The 21,939-nt window shown below is 40.3% G+C and overlaps 2 protein-coding genes across 19 annotated transcripts in view; one reads left to right on the forward strand and one right to left on the reverse strand.

Moving 5' to 3' along the window:
- The window catches only part of LOC111243944 (solute carrier family 35 member F3-like), a 107,697-nt gene extending 95,582 nt beyond the window's left edge, over positions 1-12,115 (forward strand). For 9 of the 18 annotated variants that reach the window (XM_086979321.1, XM_022790318.2, XM_086979322.1 and 6 more), the window contains 2 exons: positions 3,603-3,828; positions 10,305-12,115. In XM_086979321.1, the coding sequence (XP_086835447.1) occupies positions 3,603-3,828; positions 10,305-10,440 (362 nt within the window). In that variant the 3' untranslated portion in view covers positions 10,441-12,115. Of the gene's footprint in view, positions 1-777; positions 3,179-3,528; positions 3,829-5,537; positions 5,912-10,304 lie in introns of those variants that run through there. The other 9 variants (XM_086979323.1, XM_086979325.1, XM_086979326.1 and 6 more) reach the window with 9 other exon arrangements.
- A 1,547-nt stretch (positions 12,116-13,662) lies between these two features.
- LOC111245163 (LIM domain and actin-binding protein 1-like) lies at positions 13,663-20,854 on the reverse strand. Its single transcript, XM_022793127.2, has 4 exons — positions 20,824-20,854; positions 20,353-20,535; positions 17,261-17,391; positions 13,663-16,932 (listed from the first exon to the last, which is right to left on the reverse strand). Exons 2-4 carry the CDS (start codon positions 20,491-20,493, stop codon positions 16,734-16,736), a joined length of 471 nt encoding a protein of 156 aa, XP_022648862.1. The 5' UTR covers positions 20,494-20,535; positions 20,824-20,854; the 3' UTR covers positions 13,663-16,733.
- Positions 20,855-21,939: the final 1,085 nt, after the last annotated feature.

Raw genomic sequence — 21,939 nt, forward strand, 5'->3', positions numbered from 1 at the left:
ACCTGTCAGACGTGACATTTTCCCTCCGTTGGTACCATTTCGCTAGACTGATCTTATTTTGTCGAACCCTCTTTACCGCTTCTTCGACCACTTCTACCGCTATCCATGCCGTTATCCATATACCATAGCTACCATTCGGTCACGAGGCGTATCCCTTATCAATACGTCTAAAAAGATATCCTGTTCACAACGAACATGAAGCGATCCACCAAATGGAAAGCTCGTGCGAATAGTAAAGAGAGATATCTTTTCTTGCATCATTTACAAGAGGTTTTCATTCATCGTTTACTTCGAGCTTCAATGTTCCCAACCATGCTAGTTGTATATATTTTGTCTCGCAATAGAATGGTATATATACTTCCTTTTGAACGCATATTTAGAACTCGTTGCCTGTTCTACCATTCTCTTTAGGAATCGATGCATACATGCAGTAAAGTAGCAAGAAACCATCATTTTACATAATTTCCATAATTCTAGATTTGACGTTGTGAGAAGATTATATTTTTGCTCTTAGAGAGTTTTGAACGTGGCTATTGTGTTTTATGAATTGTTTATATGGTGACTTTTGTTACGCGTACTGGAAAAACAGCGTGACTCACAACAGATCCACACCAAACGTGTGCTCAGCCCACATCTATGTATCGTTAAAACTACGGTCATCTTGACCGCCGGTTGCCAGTTTGTGCAAAAGTTTACCACTGTAGCTGAGGGCTTCCATTGGCTCCAAGTCCCGTGTCCATACTTTGCCTGTGGTCGCTTTTCACTTCTCGTTTTCAGTAGTAGATGGAGGTCATCGGAGGTGTAGACGGAAAGGACCTCTCCCGTTTCGGAACAACATCGCGTCAGAGCTCACGTTATAGCTGTTATTTTTTTGCATCACAAGGCCGACGCCACTGCGTGCATCAGTGGCTTCCTTGCACTCTTTTACCTTAAGGAATAACGTATCGACGGTATTTGCAGACACTGTGCCGCAACTTGTTGAAGGTCATACAGCTCTGTAACATCGGCTACTTTCACCTCCTGTCGAGTGGCATTTATAAATTGCATCGTATATTTCGAGGACAATGACAGTTATGCAGCTTTTGGCGATTCCAGATTCGAATGTACCCGAACACTCGATCTGGCGGTAAGAAGGAGCGCCCAAACATCAGAAAAGCCAACTGCTCCTTTTGTACCCATCAGTATCACTTTCTGTCGAAATAGAGCCATGTTGAGCTTATATTTCGATGGAATATCCATTACATACAACGTTAACGCCCTTATAGTCTATAGCACAAAGACGGTAGAGCACAGCTGACTCAACAGCGTTAGCAGGTTTGAATTGTTTCGAAATGTACACTAGACAAAGGAATACGTTGCTTTTAGTCAAATGCACTTTTAGATTTCGTTGTAACAGTCCACCTGTTAGCTGTTGTAGGCAGCCTGATTCGGTAGTTGATGATACACTCTTGCTTCTCTGGATTTTACCGTAAAAATGGCCTCGTTGTTAATCAGCTTACGCTTCCTTAAAACGTTTATGGTCACCACAGTATGCTACAAGGTATATGGTGTATTAGATTAGCCTGGTAATATGATATATACTTTGCTATACCGTCGTATCGATTTTTTGTGGATCTTATTTGCCACCAAGGATTTGACAGAAATCTTGCGGTATAATAAAGGAGGAGAAATTTAACGTCAGCTAGCTTGTCAAATATGAGATGACTTTCCCCGCGACTGGTGTCAAGCGATAGTTTTAACTAAATGCCTAAAATGAGTCGGATTTATTTTTTATAGAAACGCTTTGTGTAGTGTTGAGGGGTAGCACCAACATCACCTCAATTTTGACAGGAATGTCAGTTAACAGCTTTGCAGAGGCCGGTTTTCAACGAAGAATTTCAGTGTGTAGGCGAAGGTCGCGGGTAATGGGTCGACCAGATGATATTAAAAGCATGATCGTTCGTACAAAGACGTTCTGAGTGTAGTTCGACCTGCGTGCATGAGAAGCGACTTCATGGGACGGCTTAAGGGTAGAAAGGAACTATACGACAGGTTCCTTCCAAAACAAGTTAGGTTGCGTAAGCTGTTTTTCTGCCACTATAGGACGAACAAGGAAAGGTTCTGACGATTTATATATGTGCGATACGAAAACCGCTGGATAAACTGGAAACTGAGCACAAGGTTTGTAGTGTTCCTGACTAACACCCGAGGAAAGGCAAAGTTGACTATTTTCGCTAATTCCGATATAGTAGTTGGAGTACATTCGAAGGTTGAGCTAGTCTGGGTGACCCGAGCGTTGTTGTGAGAGAAAACCACCATGCGTTTCCGCGAACGCACGCACCAAAAGGGAACTCCGTTTTACAGACTCGTTAAGCTATACCCCCGGTGACAGTGCATCAACTAGCCGGTTCTTGTTATGCAGCGGTAATGCAGGTTTACCCTCACCGATGGCGCACCATGTTGGACCAGTAGAAGGAAATCATGACCAGATCTACTAAAATAAGCCAAGGCCTTGGTATTTCTAACTTGTCATCTGGGTCACCCGACCTAAACAAGACCAAACGCCCGCTGATGGCGAACCATTTTCTGGGCGAAAAGATGAGTTTGCGGGAGAAAAGTACGAGAGTGTGTCCCTTTCTACTTCATTTAGCAAAGATTTGCGAATTCGCTACTGAAGGACGATTATCATTGAGCCTATTATAGGGGGTGAACGGCTGTATCGACGGGCTGTGCTTCAGGACGACCGAAGACCTGGTTGTGTGGAAATATATACCTGGACTTGTGCAAAATAGCCCCTGTGGTGTCGAGGACCCAAAAGTTAGCGCAACCCCTTTATTGATTTGTGAAATAACATAACCCCACCCTATATCCTCTCCGAAAATAGAACAAAATCTAAACAGCGCAACGTATAAAAATATCCCATCGAATAAGCGTGGCAGCGTCGCAACGCTGTAAACATTAGGACATGAACCTACGAATAAATATATATATACATATATATTTGTGAGCTGGCTTGGCTTTGTAGTTGGCCCGCAGAAACACGCGGTTCATAGCCGCTCAGTCGGTGTCTATGTAGCCGTAGATTTGTGTTACGCGTATATATATATATATATATATATATCGATATATGTATGTATATATCTTGAGGGTTGGAGAGTGCCTGAGACAATCGAAATAAAATAGCTCCTCTCAGACAATATGTCTATATCGTTTTGAATTGACTGTTGCCGGTTTTCGAAAAATTGGTATTCATACCTTGCTTTGGAACCCCCTTGTAAATTACAGTCTAATTCCTAAATGACGCTTATTATTTACATTAGATCATAGTGAATAGCATGAACCCGGCATGTATCGTCAATGCTTCGGTATGTTTTACAGGTCACGCTCATCTCAGATAGCATTACGGTAATACGGTATCTACTAAGCATAGCGTTTTACGATAGCAGCATACATAAATAATATTACGTAATTTGCATAAATATAAAATAAACGCCCATGAACTGTTCCGCTATTAATTTTTATTTCTTTTTTCATTCTCAAATTTTGCAGAAGGTATCGCGTCGACTTCTTGTCACATCTGTTTTATGTTTGTCCAATTGTTATTCATGTTGTCATTGTTGCAGCGGCCAATTTATTAGGCAACTTGGGCATCGCATGCACGTTCGAGATGTTCCTCACATTGGGATTAGCCTTTGCTGTTCCGATCTCAGCGATTGTCGACATTTACCGGCATGAGGTCGTCTTCCAGGGCATGAAACTAGCAGGTATCTTGCTCATCTTACTGGGGTTCATGCTTGTACAACTGCCCGATGACTGGCCAGATTATCTCACCATGTTGTTGCGATACAGGTAATTAGCCGTACTAATCGTGGTGGCGTACGGGCGATAGCGGTGTGTCAACGTACGTCCGCCAGCCACGACTTGTGGACATAGACATCCCGCTACTGCCAAGTGCACCACTATATATATATATATATATAATTTGGTTGTGTTCTGCGAACGGGTCTGGACGAGTTAACTAGACGTTGGCAGTAACTCTTCCCTGCCCACACGACATGGCGTCAATCAGTTATTTTTTTCTATTTGATCTGCAATTATTTTAAAGATGTAGAGGATTAGGATCGAAAGGCACATTGTGTAATCTCGCTAGTGCTAGATCATTTAGCATATGTAGTATATATCATTGTTGTTGCAAAACGACGGTAAACTGCAGTTCTTGGATATATAAAAAAAGATCGATGATGGGGTTACTTTTTCCCGGACGTAAAGAACAGCAAAAACGTACCATTGATTTTGTAGGCTTACTTCTTATTTGAAGTTTAACCAGTTTCCTTTGCCCAAATGACATGACGCTAAATTAAATCAGAATCAGATTACTTATCTAATATTTAGCATAGAAAAGCTCATAGAGACAATATCAATTTTAAGTAGATTACCGAGACCTTAATTTTAATTATTTGTAACGCTGTTCGAATCAGATACTAGAAAAGTTTATCTTCGCTTACGTACAAGCGTGTACAAATTGCTTTATCTTTCTATTAATATTTATAAGCAGACGAATAGCATGGTTACATACGATGAACTTCGTACGCGAACTACATACGCTTTCTAAAATATATACTTGCTTATGTGGTAATTTTCTTTACTCAGAAATTATACTACAGTCTAATGTATCTAGTATACAATATGTTCATGGCGTCCTCACAAGCGACTTGTCTCCTCTAGAAGAGCAAAACAAACCTGCGCTATTTTCGGTTCGTTCTCTACTGGATTTTCCCATCGTTCCGTTTAACGCGTCATTGTCGAAACAGCCACCTATAACCCCATAGTCTCCCTTTTGCCTCCCCCATCCGCCCGTCATATTTCTCGCTGTCCTGTTGCAGATCTACTGACATGCGAGCAGTCGTTTACATTGTTGTGCCTATTTACATGAACTGTCTAACCCTAATGGTCTTCCTCTTAATACTGTATACTTAAGCCCCCCTGTACGTTGCCCTCTCTCTATTATCTGTTATTCTATATCATAAATTTGATAAAAATGGATCCAGAAATAGGAATTCCTTCCAAGTTCAATCTGACGTATTCATTTGTTTTAGTGTTGCAGTTCAAGTCCGCAACAGTATTACGCAATCATAATAATAGAAATGCCCTTATTATTGACGTCTTATGGTAGTAGTTTCATGTCGAAAGCCAATCCTTGCTTAAGCGGTTACCCTTGTACGATCTCTACAGATAGATCAGTAACCACCTATCTATAGATATTACGTAATAGTACTATATTAGTAATAGTAATATAAAATAGCTACAACCTGCGTTTCTCTATTTTCTTCCTAAATCTCACTCGTATATTTGATTTGTTTACCAATTTTGCCTTTGTATTTCAATTGTTCGTTCGACGTCCCTTTCTTTTTCCCTCATTTCTCTATCAGAGCTCAATGTGAAAATTGTACATTTTCTTACTCTTTGTGTTTCTTCTCTTTTCTATATTTTTCGATCAAAGTAGTAGAATTGATTAGTGCTATTCATATATTGATGTTATATATCCTTTCTTTCCGTAGCCTGTATGGATGCAAGAACTGTTGATCTGTATGGGCCTGCTGTGCTCACACTTATGCCTGACTCTGCGCAAACCTCTTTCTCCAAGTCTGCACAGAGGCATAGACATGTCGAACCCGTACCCGTAGCGAGATAGACGACCATAATATAGTCAGATCGGTCTGATCGTCTGCCAGAGTCAGAGTCACCACTCGATCAGACCATTCAACAAACTGCCCAGAGTCCATCATGCGAATCATCTCGATCTATGTGTGTGTGTATGTATGTATCCTCCACCAACTATAGCTATACTTCGTACGCGATGACATGTGTCCAACAAAGACGTTGTGTGTTAATCAATCAATAAAATCGCCAAATAAACAATGGAGCTACTGATGCTCGTAGTGATGATTAGGTGTTACTGTGAATCGCAGCAAGGGATCATACTTGCGCTAGAAATCCCAGAGACCCAGAGTAGCCAGTATCAAGCGACAATTTGAGTAAGAAGTGAGTGTTAGCCATGATGATGATGATCAGCATGGTGAACAGGCAGTGGTGAGCGGTGGTGAACAGACGAATATCAGCACGAAATAATGAGCAGGGCAGCTCCGCGTAAGTAGAATTACATTCGAGTGATGCTCTTGCACTGCCCAGACAAATCACAGTCCCTACCTCCCATATTTCCCTTGAAATACTATGATTTGTGCACCTCCAGTCCAAACCAACAGCTAGCTAATTTATCAGCAGCCGTTGACACCCCCTCACTATTATACCGAGAGCTTCTACACCTACCTCCGAGACTACCCGCTGCTTCTTCGAGAATGCTGCATCTTCTGGAAACATTTTCGGATGATTCCATTTATTCGATCTTTTTTTTTTTTTTTCGAAATACGTCTGACACTTACTGGAATAATTCCGAAGTAATTTGTCTTCTTTTGGCAAGCTTCTATTTCATTAACTGACGAGCCAAGTAAAAGAAAAGCAAAAAAAAAATCAGCGTCTTACGTTGTCCTTCGGACAAGCTCCGAAGGGTTATATAGATTTGTATTATACAATGATAGAATGTCCTTAATAAGGTCTTTGTATAATCCCCGTATCGATATTAGCAGTGAGCGGCGAAGCAACGTGTATTTTTTCTGAATTTTTCTAACCTCCTCGAATTATTCCACAGATGATCGATCCTCCGCATTAAAATGCTGGAACCATCGATCTCGTAAACGCGAATTAAGTTCTTTTTTTCTCACTTACGAAATAGCTTTTTTGCAACAATTCTACACCTGTTGACATTGCTCGTGCTATTTTGCCGGGTCCTATGACTACAGATTTCTCTTTTAATCCATATTTAAACTCTACTTCTCCGCCTCTTCATTGTTGCTCTACCCCCTTTTCCACGGAGCATAATTCCAAGCCTTTCAGCCATATTCGCTGTAAGCACACAGTGGCTCTGTGTCGGGCGCTATTTGAATGAAAACTTTAAGCTAAACGCTATCTCGTGCTTTGACAAGTCAGACGCGTAAAAAAATATACAGGATTACTTTAGCCGCTGCTACTGTTATAAACTTGTGCTGTTTTTTTTTTTTTTTTTTTTTTTTTTTTTTATACTACTGACTGCTACTGGCATCGTTTCGGTAACTTTTTGAAACGTTTTAATATTTCTTTTGTCGAAAACACTTGACAATAAGGATTTACAGCAGCGTATATTATCGAAATTGGCTAGCTTATCAGCGACTTTTTTTTGGAGATGTTCCATGCATAGAAGGGCGCTGCTATGGCAGACAAGACTCTCCTTTTTCTATTGATAGCGTGGTAATACAACTGACTGTAATCGAGCCTAACAGAGCCAGCCGACTGTGAATTTAATTTTTAATCACTCATCTATGGATTATTTATGTGAATTTTCCATGCAACTTTTGTGTCATACGACTACGGCAGTGCTAAGTTTTCGGCCTCACTCGTTTAACCCGGACAGAGGGTCATCATCGTCATACCATATTCGTACAGAATGATAACCTGCTTAATTTTCTGGGTCGATGTATGTAAATTTATATGGTTTTCTTTAAAGAACGGTAAACATTTTTCTACCTACCTGTTTTTGTCAATTGAACGGTCTGCGTTTACCACTGACCAGGAATGAGTGAGTGTGAGCGAGTCGAATTTGAACAGAGTTCATATTTACCTATGAGTGAGAATGCTTGGGAGCATAGACCTGTTTTCCTTCTAATATTGACTTTCCTAAATATCGCGTTGGTTGATATATGAAAATGTTTCCGTGTATTATGCCTAGGTAGGTAATGGTGATGTTCAGCGAAGGCCTCGTTGCAAGTTTTCCACTACGGTTCGATGATAGTGCGACGTGCTACGTGAGTTGTCTGGAAAAAACGAGCGTAAATTAAGGAAAATCTATATTAATTTCAAAGTAAGAGATAATGCCAGTAACGAAGTTTCAAGCAAATCTCCCGAATATATCAATGAGAACCCTGAGAAAAGTCAATGTATAAATGAAAAAAAAAAAAAAGAAAACATAATCTAGCTCACTCATCCATGATCTCTCTCAGCCTTTCCCATACGCATAGTATCATGGCTCCTGCCAACATCTCGCTTGTTGCTTTCATGGAACAGCTCAGTCTAACAGCATTATTATAATAAATCAGCTAAAATGAGAAGTTCATAGTTTTCTATGTAGTCTCGCCGCATTGTACCGACACAGACGACGAGCTACCAATAGAAAAGCTAATAGATAGAGCTACACACCGCTAAAATCAGGTCGGCTTGCTCTACGTCATTGAATAGCAGTCACGTAGAAATTTTCGAGATATGTAAATCAAATAGTAACACCGAAGTACTTGACTGATCTCAGGAAATCTTTCTCTTTTCTGTGTACGTATTTTATGAATATCTATCGTTCATATTTTGTTTCAACCTCGATCATACAACCAGCTGAGATTAGACAAGCTGACCAAATACGAACAGAAAGATAGAAGCATTTAACAGAACAACAAGTTTAACACCGCGAGGATGTCACCTAGTTCAATTGCTAAATAGAGTGATAACAACATTGACCTGCGACTTGGATTGTAACTTGTAGTCTAGTATAGAGAAACTAGCAACAAAGATGGCATCGGATCTGAAGCTGCTTCGTGTCCCCGACTCACCTTACTCCCTGTCCGTTCGACTATGTGCTGATTATAGTACTGAACAGTTATCTAAAAGAATATCAACCAGAATTGATCGCACTGATAGCTGTAAACTAGTCAGACGTACCTGACGTATTTCGTCTTCTTATGCGTGCAGTCTATTACATGATCTGGTGCTTATCTCTATCTGCTACTTGCCTGACATTATACATGTATGCAGTTAATAGAGCCTATTGCATGAAAATGACCTGCAATAAACTAGATGCTGTCGTCTAGTCTTGGGTTTGGAGACTGGACTGCCTCGGACGTCTTTCGGACGATATGTTGACGACAGACTGTCGATTCGATGAGACGACCTCGTTCTGCCAGCTTGTTCAAACAGTACAAACACCAAGCGAACAACAACAAAACAGAAGACATAATTCCCTTTAGACATGACCAGGGCACAATTTGTCTATGTAGGTTTGTGTTTATAGCGGTAGAGTCTAGGGCGTACTTACTGGATCCTGCACGATGATACAGTATAATTAAAACGGCACATCTCGGCCAACTCTCGGCATGTTCTTATGCATAGAATACTTCCATATACCTTCACCCAAGTATCCTCCAAAGCTTGGTGTGAATTTTTATTGTTCTGTCTCCCCGACATGAGCTAGCCATTTCGGCCACCGCTTCTATACACTTTCAGGCGCTTTTCGATTCAAGGCAATATGTCGCTTTCTTTCAACTCAGAATCATCTCATTGCACAGCAGCTGCGCCATTGATCATCTCACCATTCCCGCTCTCTTTCTCCACATCTTTTCGTTTTTGTCTTTGTCTTCCTTTCTCTCTATCTCTCCCCCATTCGCTCTCGTTCTTATTCCATTTCAGTATGTTTCCTTTTTCTCTCATGCTATCCTCGTTATTGTCGTTTTTCTGTGGTGTTGCCTAAACATCAACATCTTAATCAATGACGATGGCATCAACAATCGATTACCTTGATCTCGGTGATGATCTCGATCTCGATGATCTCGGTTTCGCCACGCCACTCATGGATATGTCATCTCGACAACAATCTGCTTCACTGCTACCTTTCGTTGTAACCAAATCTGACTCTCACGTGGCGACGTCCCGTCGACAACTCGTGATGGCGCCGGTGAACTCTCAAAACGAAAATAAACCGAACCAACTTGGTCAACTTGCATCGACGCCTGCCCGCTGGTGCGGAATCTGTTTTACGCGGTGACGGTACGACGTCGTATGGTGGATGGTGCGCGCTCGACCCTACGCCGGCACGCCGGTTGCGCACACTTCGTCAACCTTTTGTTATTGGACTTCTTGATCCTGACTTTTCGTCGTCAACCTCTTTTTGCTCACCTACTATTCAACTAACTGTACTCGCGTATGACACGCAATTGCGTGCTTCCTTCGCATATGCGTGTCATCCTTATACTTTCTTCAATCTTGGTTTTCTTACCCATCATTGATATGTATGTGCGTGCGACCCGGGTATCGCTGATCGTGTTCGTACCGAACCTACGACGCGCCCGTTCATTGCGGCGGAGCCGATTTCTTCATCACAACAATAACATCATTTACCACACTTCGTTCATCATCCGGTCACAACTATAATTGAACATAACAATCGCTATCGAACAATTGATTGATGCTGACAGCATTTCACTCTGCATTCGCCGACAGCAGACACGGCGGCTCGAGGCGCCAGTCGAATCCGGAGAGCAAGGCGTCGTCGATACACGACATGGCAACGGGTCATCGGTCGGGCCTGCGAACCGCAAGCGGACGCGTTAAGTGAGGCAGCTTTTGCCGACTAGGCGTCCCGGCGTGTTAGGGTAAAGGCCATCTGACTCGGCGACACCATAGCTGCCATCCTTGCAAGCTTTCGCTCTAAAGATGAAAACATCAACGGCGTTAGACTCTTCGCGGTGGCGGAAGTGGTGATCCCTAATCTCGTGGCCAAGATCCGGGCCTTCGTGCGCCTGCATGGGAACCTCACTTCGCGAATGTCGCCAGGAAAATAAAGCAGTCGTCGAATTCTAGCCAAGAACGGATTACAGGAGACTGATGGACTATGAATGGATGATCTATTCGAGAACGCAACTTTGACAACCGTCACTACAGATCCAACAGCCACGATCAGTATGCTAGCACAAGCAAAAAGATAATTAATTGTTCATTAACGACTGCAAATATGTCACCTACATGATGCCTTCATCGGAGCGCATGGTCTGTCTCTTCGAACTTGTGTTGGCCTTCGGTCGACACGTGAACGAAGTACATGGATCAAGCCGGGTTCTAGCCAACTCTACACCATCATTAGCAACACATACAAATTACGTACAATTTATTGCTATCGGTCAGCTAATGATGGCGACGTGAATGGTAAATGGCAGAACCGGTGCACGACGAACGCGCACACCATCACCCAGCGACAATGTCGGATGAAAAAGATTCAAGAAAAATAAAGGTTTACGGGAATTTTCGTCGATTTCGTTTTTCAAAACAACGGAGCAGAGATACACACAAACGAGTCGACATCGATAGCTGGCTTAAATATGTAGAGACAGATACACTAACAGACGTCATGTATGTACACTCATAGAAAATATGTAAAAGAAATAAAAGTGACTGTTATAGATATTGATTGTACAGATGTTAGTCCTAAGGCACTTAGGAGTCTATAAAGGTTAGGTTACTACGGAGCTGCCAATGACAAATGGTTTTTATATGCATTGACAATTAGCAACGAAATTACAAAGTCATATTTTAGTATACTAATCATAATATCAATTGTAATAAAAACAATAAGTGTAACAACAACAGTTTGTGTAGTGATATATTGACTTTACGTCGGTCCTGTTTAAGGGTCAATAATTATAACGCGAACTCAAAAACACATTGATTGGAGTATCGAAAAAATCACTCTTTTGCGTATCGTACAGCCAGCCACACGCGTAACTAAATCAACCAATAATAATAATAAATTGCAGAAAGAGTTCGATATCCGAGAAAATAGGCAACGTAAGCTGCCGCCCGCTCAAAGGAAGTGATCATTAGTAAAAAAAAAAAAAAAAAAAAACTAAAAACAATGCAGTCAACACCCGCAGGTCCGAGCATAGTAATCCACTAAATTACGTGTCCTTTAACACAGCCTGCGATAACTTTGTGAGCTCTGATTATGCCTTTTGGCTGAACTATGCGGTCCGACGCGACGAGCCATCTGTAGTACACCTGCAGCAGTAAACTGGTCCATAAATAGAATAAAGAAGTTTGAGCGGAAAAAGACGACCTAGCAAGACAGATAGCCTATTCGGTCAACAGGCAGGCATTGACCATACAGTTAGTTAATGATAATTATTATATTAACTGTAACTGTTGTACATAGATAATATGCGCCAGCGATATGGGCGCGTCGGAGAGTGTCGCATCAAAAACGCAAATAAACAAAAACAACAATCCTAATTGATTTGTCTGATAATTTCCTAATTTCTATTGTATTACGACGATGTATGAATCGATGTAATGAAACAAGAGAGAGAAGGCGAAAATAATTATAGAAAAAAGATAAGGGAGCTAATGGGAAGAAACGAGACATAGAAAAAAATTATGATAATTCTGATAATGATACAGAGGGAGAATAAAGCAAATAAAAAAAAAAAACTATTTGTGACAAGCACCTCGTTGCCAAAAAAAAAATAGTCCGTTTATTGTCATCATTAAATAGTTCTAAATAAGCACAACTAGGCCAGAAAAATTATCTATCGTCTGGAAAATTATATTTGATCTCGCCTTTACCTCCGCTTCTCTCCTTTATGGCCCTGCGGACATTTCGCCGTAAACAGATTTCATCTTGAGCCTAAACTTTAAACATGGAAGTTCCCGAATTTTTTAACTGAATTTTTTAACTAAAAAAAAAAAACTAAACATTTCGGCAGATACTTCTAGCGAAATTTTCATTAACAGTGGCTGAAGGCCGTAGAAAGTAGTTGAAAAAGTCGCCCTTATTTTCCAAACAGTCTAAGAGAACCACGTAGATCTTAGAGCAGATAATACATTTCTCAATAACAGGATAACCCCGCTAAGATGCAATATCGCGCAGTCCATAGTGTTGTATAAGGGCAGTTTCCAAAATGGAATCCCATGTATGGATCTGCACGCATAAGTGCATATAAACTTGTTGTAACGTATTGTCTCATGTTACTCAGCATATCAGTTCAAAGAAACCAAATCTCTACGTGTTCGAAAAAAAAAAAGATTTTTTTTGTATGATCAAAAAGCGTCAATGGTTTTCAGTACTATATTGTTACTAAGCTTTGCTTGACAACAAAGTACCACCACGAAAATGATGTGGCTGGGAAAACTGGCCAAAAAAAAAATAACATCTATGGATAAATCGGCTTTAATGTCGCTGGACTTCGTTGCTACCAGAAGTGAGATGGCGTCACGCACACAGTCCCGGTTACCGATGACAAATCTGAATAAATCCTCGTTAAATACTTTGAAAAAACGGAGTGAGTGATCGTTTCTTTTCCCATAACTGGCCAGCTCGTACTTCTGCTCTGAGGTCAGCCGAAAACTATACCGCAATAAGGTTAGTAATTTGTATACTTAGCTTGTCAACTTTTGTGTCTAAAAGTAAAAAAAGGATGTTCCTCAAAAGCTTCTACAGGGCTACAGCTTTGAACAGAAAATCTTTGGTTGCTGATAAAATCTACTATCCTTTACGTTATTTATTACCGCATTTTGTCCATATACCTTCTCTACTTAGATACGTTTACTTTCCTATTTAAATAAAAATTACACTTTTTTTTATTCGATTTATTGTTCGCATGTAAATCACAGATAACACCGAACTTAATAGTACTCTGTACCGTAATTATGAATGTATTAAAACAATAGCATCATCGCCGATTAATTATTCCGCCTTATATCTATATTTAATATATATATATATATATATATATATATATATATATATATAGAAAATTGTGTAATCAAACAAAAGCGCCCGTGTACGTTCTTGTGCTAGCTCCTTTATTCCTTACTTGTTTCCTTCACTTAGAAAAACCTTTAGCATCCATTATTGTGTTCGTCCGCTATCGTATATTCCATCTACTTGGCTCCGGAGCCTGTGAGAGAAGCACTACCCCGTTAATGTTGTTGCATGTTCTTGATACGATTGAATCTGCCCGCGCAGACAAGTACATAATGCTCCATTCGTGTTGCGATCGCCGTGACACCTTGTGGCCACATCGTGCATTACACAATAGAGCTAATCATTTTATCCTGTCTTGGGAGAACTTTGTCATACATGCATGGCTTCCATGACCGGTTCTCATGATGTTTTTTCTGATGTCCCAACATTTTGCATTTTTATGCTCATCTTCTCACAGTTAGCCTCTGCGTAATCACGTAAACGTGGTTCGTCCTTTCACTTCGGGTTTGCCTTTTCAAGTCAACAATCATCTCGACCATTATTTACTTTTACTTCCTGTTTACTGTTATGCCCTATACGAATCATACATAAGCAGTGCTTATGAACAGTATATCTGCCACTGTACTTGGTCATAGCTCTAATCACGAAGACGTTGAAAAGCCGTTTAAAAAAATTTGCTGAATTGAAGGAAATGCGAAAAATCCGCAGTACGCTGTTTCAGTATTAAGTGGACGACGTTTCGTTGTTATAGGCGTCAGCCGAAAATTCATACGACGTACGCAACACAACCTGTAACTCAGTGACATTAATACGGTTTCATGATGCCCTGATGATTATATAATTGCGGTGTCCTATCATTTGTGCTTTTAGAAGAACGTGAGTATAATGGGTGTCGAGAATAGAGTAGTCTATCTGAAACTCAAAAGCCAAAAGACATTTCTATTTGCGTCCATACGTGACATGCACGCTGACCGTTTGAGCGTTGTTTTTTAAGGAAAAATGTCTGCCATGACTATGTAAAATTTACACTAGACTTGAGATATTTGCTGATCGCTTGCTCGATATTGTCGAGTTTATGACAGCAACATAGAACTAGCAATAATTATAATAATATATCGCAATGCTAATAACAATATCTATCCAATCGTATTACAAAACGTGTCGTGCTGTTTGTGTGCTTATTGTCCCCACTGTTACTAATATTACTATTGCTATGCTTGTGTTTAAGTAGTCACATTCACACATATTAAACACACAAACTGGATTGCTCGTATCAATCGAAATAAGCCCCGACAGCGTCGTAACCCGTCCTCTCATACGATTGTTGATACTAGTTGTTAATATCAGTCATATTTGGTCAATCACCCGACACGCGACGTCGGGATGCAAACATCTTTAGCAGGATCATCAACTTATTCTAGATTCTCTCACATTGAACTGCCCAACGCGATACTGGGTAGTAGTGCGTATTGCCGGAACGTTTGGAGCAGATTTATCAGCTACAGCTATGGCTGCTTTAATGAATGACATGAAACATGCTTCCTCTATCGTCTATGCATATGCTGCTGTTATTGTGGATAGCCTTATAGCCATCGGTCAGAGTTGGTCTTGGGCCACAACACACCAACAATTGCACCGCATTGTGTCAGTAAACTGAGTGACATAGACCTACTTTCTATACTATTATTACGATAATATGCTACTGGCTATGTGGTTTAAGCAATAGAATGCGTCCAGTAACTCATAAATATCGCGCCCTAATTCCAAATGAATTTCCTTTGTCGACCTTTCTAATTTCAGCAGATATTGAGTGCATCTCCTGTACCCTAATTTGGCATCGTAGCAGTTATCTTGATCGTCATTTTTCGCAGTCTGTTTCGATGAACGCTGCATCTCAGCGAAAATATCAGATCAGTAACTACTCTCTGCATAGCGCTCTTCTTTCGGTTCATTACGCTTCGATATCCATCAGTAATTGTTCGTCAATTCTTACTTCGTGCTAAAGCACCCGTCCCTAGCACCCTCGTTACCCTCGTTACTAAAGAGGGACGTTATAAAGATAGAAAACAAAAACCAGCATAGAAACTAACTAGGTTTCGTCTATTTCTGGTGTTACTCCCTCAGCTATCATGTGTCGTTTGTTTATATAAATATCCATAATAAAGTTTATATGGGGGGGAGGGGAGGGGGACCACATATTAATGATTATACAGATATGACATTCTTCTCTTGTAGGGTGTATACGGCTTGAAGTTTGTAAAAGGGGGGTCGAGGAGAGGTCGGACTTGCTTTACGTATTTACTCTTGTAGGGTGTATACGGCTTGAAGTTTGTAAAAGGGGGTCGAGGAGACGTCGGACTTGCCTTACGTATTTACTATAGTTATATTCGTTACACCTCTTATCAATTAATAGTGCTATTACTATATGCATTTATATGTATAGAATATATATGTTCAGTTTCTTCTGATTCTCCTCGTGTAGACTTGTAGCTTGCGAACGGATAGAAGTGAAGCGGCACTCTTACGTGTAGGTGGATAGAAGAGGTCTTTTAGACTGGACCATTTGTCGATTGCTATTACATCTGCAATAATTGTTTTGCGATCTTCGTTTATTATTATTAGAGTCATGTATATTGATTAATGTATAATATTGGAATACCTTGTAGATATTCAAAGGAAGCAAACGAAACATTAAGTTTTCTTGGTATTCTGCATCATCTACCGGCATGCTTAGGTGTTGGTTCGTGTCACACGACCCACTTGACATGCTTTCCTATATCTCTAGTGGTATACAGTGGCTATGGATTTAGTAGCTTGGTGTTCCTCTAAAAGCGTGACTCCTCTGTGTTGTATAATTCCTACTAGCGGAAAAGCTATATCTTCACTGAAAAGCGGGATGAGGTGAACTGTAATCGTTTACGGCCGTTCGCGAGATTCGCAGCGTAAACGTGAAACGTAAGCCTGCTTGTTTGTGCATTCTCTTTTCTTCCCCTTTATCTTTCTCTCGTAAGCAAAAACAAGGAACAAAGGCTGTGGGCGGGAGAGGGGCGGTGGCGCTTGTTGATATAGGATATCTCATTTAGAATAGGCCTCATATAGAATATCCTTCCCTATATATACATATATATATATGTATATATGTATCTATCTATGCGATGAGAGTTTGATTGGAGGCTGCAGGCGGTAGGTTTAGTGACGTTGGGGGGGCGTCATGCGCAGACGGTGAAGGGGTGCGCGACCATTTCTCGCACCCAAACCCCTCATCGTAGTTGCCCTTAACCTTGAACAGCTGTTGGTAGTGCGCCTCGCAGTAAAGTTTGCCGCCCTTCTGACTATACCCGTCCAGTCTGCGATATGTGGGCCAACGATTGCCGCGAGAAGCATGTAAAAAAAATGAAAACAAAATTCGAAACATTGTAAGTGTCGGAGTCGTCTACAAAGGAGAGGGACATGCAGAAGGAGCAATCTGAGAGTAAACCTACTGCATTAGCAAAATAAGAATGTTGAATTACGAAAAAAAAGTGCATGTTCATACAGTTTGTGCACCTAGCTTAACCCAACGAGGTACCGAAAGGCAATCGCACATGGCCCGGTAAAACAGTATCAATGTTACTTTTTGATTGTATATATCAACTCGTGACTTCGTAAACATGTAAAAGTGGGTAATGAACATACCTGAGGTTGATGTTGCATCGAGTACATTTGAAGCACTTAGTGTGCATAACGAGTCCGCTAGCTTCGCGACGTTCCATAGGGAACACTTTACCCTGGCACATAGAACACACTTCGGTTTCCGGTGTGCCGAACTGCCCGTGTCAATGCGGTGGGTGACCGTCACATGTTGATGTGTTCGCATACGTATTCAGTCGGATTCAGTTGGTTTCAAGGTTCGAACGACAAATCGACGTGTAGAGTTCACAGCATTCGATGAACGGTAGGCAAAGACACACGCCAGGTGAAGACGCACATCACGATGTCAGCGTGCACAAAATGAAGTAGAAGAGGTAGCCGAAAGCTGTTAGTAAGCGCTGTCGCAAATATAAGTTATGAAAACAGGGTCTCATTCCAACCCAACACCGGCAATGTTTTTGAAATTTATGGTTTCAAGAAATCTGAACAGGGTTGATCTCGATCAAATGCCAAAATTCCTGGTTCTTAGATCCAATATGTACTCGTACTTTCAGCATAGGATGGTTAGATACAGTGAGAAAAGCCATCTCTAATAAAAGTTAAGTCATCGTAAAGTATGGCCCACCACCATGGTAGCGTTAACTGGAAGACATTCACTACTACATACACCTCAGGTAGGATACGGTTTTCTAATAGCAAGCCGAAGCCAAGCATGTAAAAAGATGATAATTGGAACCAAATAGCTAATTCATAGATAAGACGGCCATGAAGGTTGTTTTTAATACTGCACATTTTTTTCGAGGATTTATGGCCTCACAGTTGTAGCACGTATATGGTACATTCGTTAGGAATGCATGATTGAAGTATAAGTAGGCTCTCTATAATTTATATTAATGAAAAAATGCTTATTATAAAAAACTTATCGCACACTAGCGACCATTTTGGTAGAACCTATCCATGACCCACTTGTTCGATTGATGCGGTACCTTACTTGTTATCTTCATTCGATTGATGTGGTACCTCACTTGTTATCTTCGTATCTTGACTTACAGCTGCGATTAATAAACGTGCCATTTGCGTTCGAGCAATGCCCCATTAAGCATCTCTTCATAGTCAAAATAAATAGGAACACCCTTGGGAACATGCAAAATTACTCTCATAGATTTATTTATAAAAACACATCGTTTTATTAATGTATGACGAAGCTCATATCATATTTAATAATCTGTTATATAAATAAAACGTGAGTCAAAGTTTAAACAATATAAGCTTTTTTGCGTTTCATTTGTTACGTCTTAAAATATTTGGAAAAATTTGCAGGCGCAATATATATATATACTTATAGGGAAAGCAAACAAATTGCTCGTAGATGGTAGACGACAAATTGCTCGTAGACGACAAAATATATTGTCTGTATATATTTTGTTTGTGAAATTATCATATTTCTCAGTTTCCATTCTCCTTTCTTCTCAACTACTATTTGCAAGCGGATGTACGCCGAATAATCTCGAAAATCTTGGCACTCGATGCGGCTATAATCCCGTCCTGCATCGCCACCCAAAACGCCCAAGAATTTTTCCAGTTAAAGGGTCAGGTCACTGAAAAGAACTTCACATTAGTATTTCCGATAAAGATGATATATATATATATATATATATATATATAAACGAGCTTATTAAGTAGGACAGCAAGACGACAAAACAAGCAAGTCAATTATCCGAAGTCCTACTGCTTACCACTTTTCATTTGATGGAACCGTTTATTTTATAGTTCCTGCTATTTTCAACATCCGCTACGATACGTATAGGACTGAATAGCTTTTACACAGGCTGATATAATAAACTGGGGTTGCCGAGTGACGGAGAGTGCGCAAGAGACACGGGGCACTCAAAAGCAATTTGTGTGGCAGACAAAGATTTGCCATTTGTCCTAATGGATATTTATCCCTGGTAAGCTAAACTGACTCCAATTGATAGGCTAAAACGGGTGAACGAATTCCGTTATGTCCAAGTTTTCGTGGACAACGTCAACCACTCTGCGTTGCTTGTGTACACTGAAGACCCGCCAATGTATTTCCGATGGTTATATTTTCGCAATTGATTGTGTATCGATTAGGCTACTTAGGTTTTTTTTATGACGAAAATCGGACCTTAGCTATTTATGCAAGTTATGATAGGCATGCTTGTTCAAGTCGCAAAATGAACGAGGGGTTTGAATTTTTTTGTGTTAGTTGAAATCAATATTAGGCACATATTAAAGCAGCTTTGTGTTGGCATATAGCTAGCCACCTTCTCTCGTAAAGAAATGATTAGTATTATTAGTTCATCAACTCACCTTGCAATTGCGAACAGTTTTAGTTGCGTCCAAAACTAATTAATAAAGAGGTCCACACTCCTGAGCAGCCAGTAGATGTGGTATCGCTTGCTTAGGTAGCATTCGCGATCACTTTGATTAATGGTAGAAAAAGAAAGAATATTATATAACTCAGCAAAAGACCACACCAAAAAACTACCATAAGGCATTTTCAGCAAGCTATTATCTACAGTTCCGGCATATTGCAGCCAAAAATTCTTGAAGCCGATACAATATTTCAGCGCGCACCAATTAAATCACAACGGTAAGTGCCTATTCGAGCATTCGACCAACGTGTGCTAGTATGTCAAGACTTAATAAACGCCATCAATTAGTTAGTTGTTCGAACATTACTTCTGTGTATAATAAACTGGGCCGTAAGTCACCTTCAGATCATCGTCTGGTTAAGTTGACTAACTGAAAACAATGTTATAATGCATCTACAACTTAATCGTCAAGCAAGCAGGCTTATTGACCACAACCTATTATGGATTTTGCCACTACTTGCTATTATGGGGGTACTTCTTAGTTCATCAATACTATATTTAATACTATAATTATTATTACAATATTACTACTTAGAATAACCACCGCATAGCTCGTATAGCCCTCCAATTAATTTCATGTTAGGTTACATTCTCCATACCTAAGGCGGCGCGTGTTATTCTTGCAGGAATTTTTTGTGTGCCTTCTTTAAATAAAAGCAAACTTAATTTCAAGCCTCTTCACCAGTTTTACGAGTCAGAATAAATCACGACTACCTTTGGGCCCAGTTACGCACTTACCACGAAACGGCTGACTTTCGGTGGGTTGACTCTTTCGGTGCTTGCAGGTGACGAGAGTTGTCCTGAACCATTATTCTTGTCGGCGACATTATTTCTTTCAAAGACGGCTCTCATGTTGCGCGTGATATTGTCCGCGGGCATGCAGTCCTCTTCGATTACATGTGCTGACGAAGTTGCTGTCACCTTCACCGACGGAAATTTAGCAAAAAAGAACAAACGGCTCGTATTGAGAAAGGAACAATATGAACAGAGATTCGGACAGATGCATATAATAGATTAGAATTTCATTTAGAGGATGACCTTTCAATTGTGTCGAGAACAATAATTTTCACTACTGTTACATTTCGATTGTAATAACAATATGCTTCGAATTTAAGCTTGTGAAAAATTGTGTACATAAAAAAGTTCCAGCGACATCTTAATGTTCGTGAAGTTTAACAGTTTGCACACTTTAATGATAAACAGACGTACCTGAGGTGGAGACGCGTCTAAAGACGGCTTTTTAAGCTGCTGTAGGAATCTAAGTTACGAGAGCCTATATAACTAACTCCGCATAAGTTACTTTGACATGTTGAAATTTCAACGATTTTTGTATTAAGAAGTTGTGTCTTAGGAAAAATCTGGTGAATATGGTGGATGACACAAAGCATTCGTATTGATTTTTACAATATGAAAGTGAAAAGCGCTATGTGGGGCGGGTATGGGCTGTTTCATGCGGAATCCGTTCGTAATTGTCCATAGTGTATACCTTACGTTCGCATTAAACTAATGCCTTGTTTGTGCAATTACATCCACCAGCAGCTAAAGCTCTGTGCGATTATCGTAAGAGCCATTTTACATTACAAACTACAATTCTATGCGACAAGAGGGCGTTGCTGTAATATGTGAGAATAAAGAGGAACAAACGTTTTGTTCTTTGCTCTCACCTTTGCGGAGGTCTTCTACGAAACCCATTTTCAAGCGAGAAATTTCCTGTCTAAAATTTAGCGAGCCGTATTGACCTCTGTAGCGTCGACATAAAACTCGAATAGAATTTTTGGTTTTTCGTAGCTCATTGCAACTGGATTGCTAGAAGCCCGAATGAAAATATTCTAGTGAGCGGTATCAGATTCGAAAAATTTCTCTCCCTCGCGCTCCTCCTTTTCCTCCTCCTCCTCCTCCTCTTTTTCTCTCTGGAAGCATTTCGAAGATAAAACGTGCCGGCAAGTTCTGCAAAGGAGATGTTAAAGCTCTGTACTGAATGACCATATACAGGATGGGACATTCAAATTCGGGCGAATTTCCGCCTGACTACCTGTTGTAGCAGGCATACGTTGACTCGCGATTTTCGGTGAAAGCAGCTAGTTTTTTTTTAGAATAAGACACCAGACTCATTATGACGAAGAGCATTGGGACTCTTTCGGAATTCGAGCCAAGACTGTGTATCATATAATATGCAAATATGAAAATATTTCGAAGTCGGTAGTGGTGGAGTGGCTTAAGTCCCAAAATATAACCATCATCCACAACAATTACATTTATAAAATAATATAATAGTTATTCTCTCTGCGCTACGTGCTCTACTTGCTCGACCTGGAACTTTTTCTT

Source organism: Varroa destructor, unplaced genomic scaffold, assembly GCF_002443255.2.
Source record: "Varroa destructor unplaced genomic scaffold, Vdes_3.0 BEIS01000002.1, whole genome shotgun sequence".
NCBI lineage: Eukaryota > Metazoa > Arthropoda > Arachnida > Mesostigmata > Varroidae > Varroa > Varroa destructor.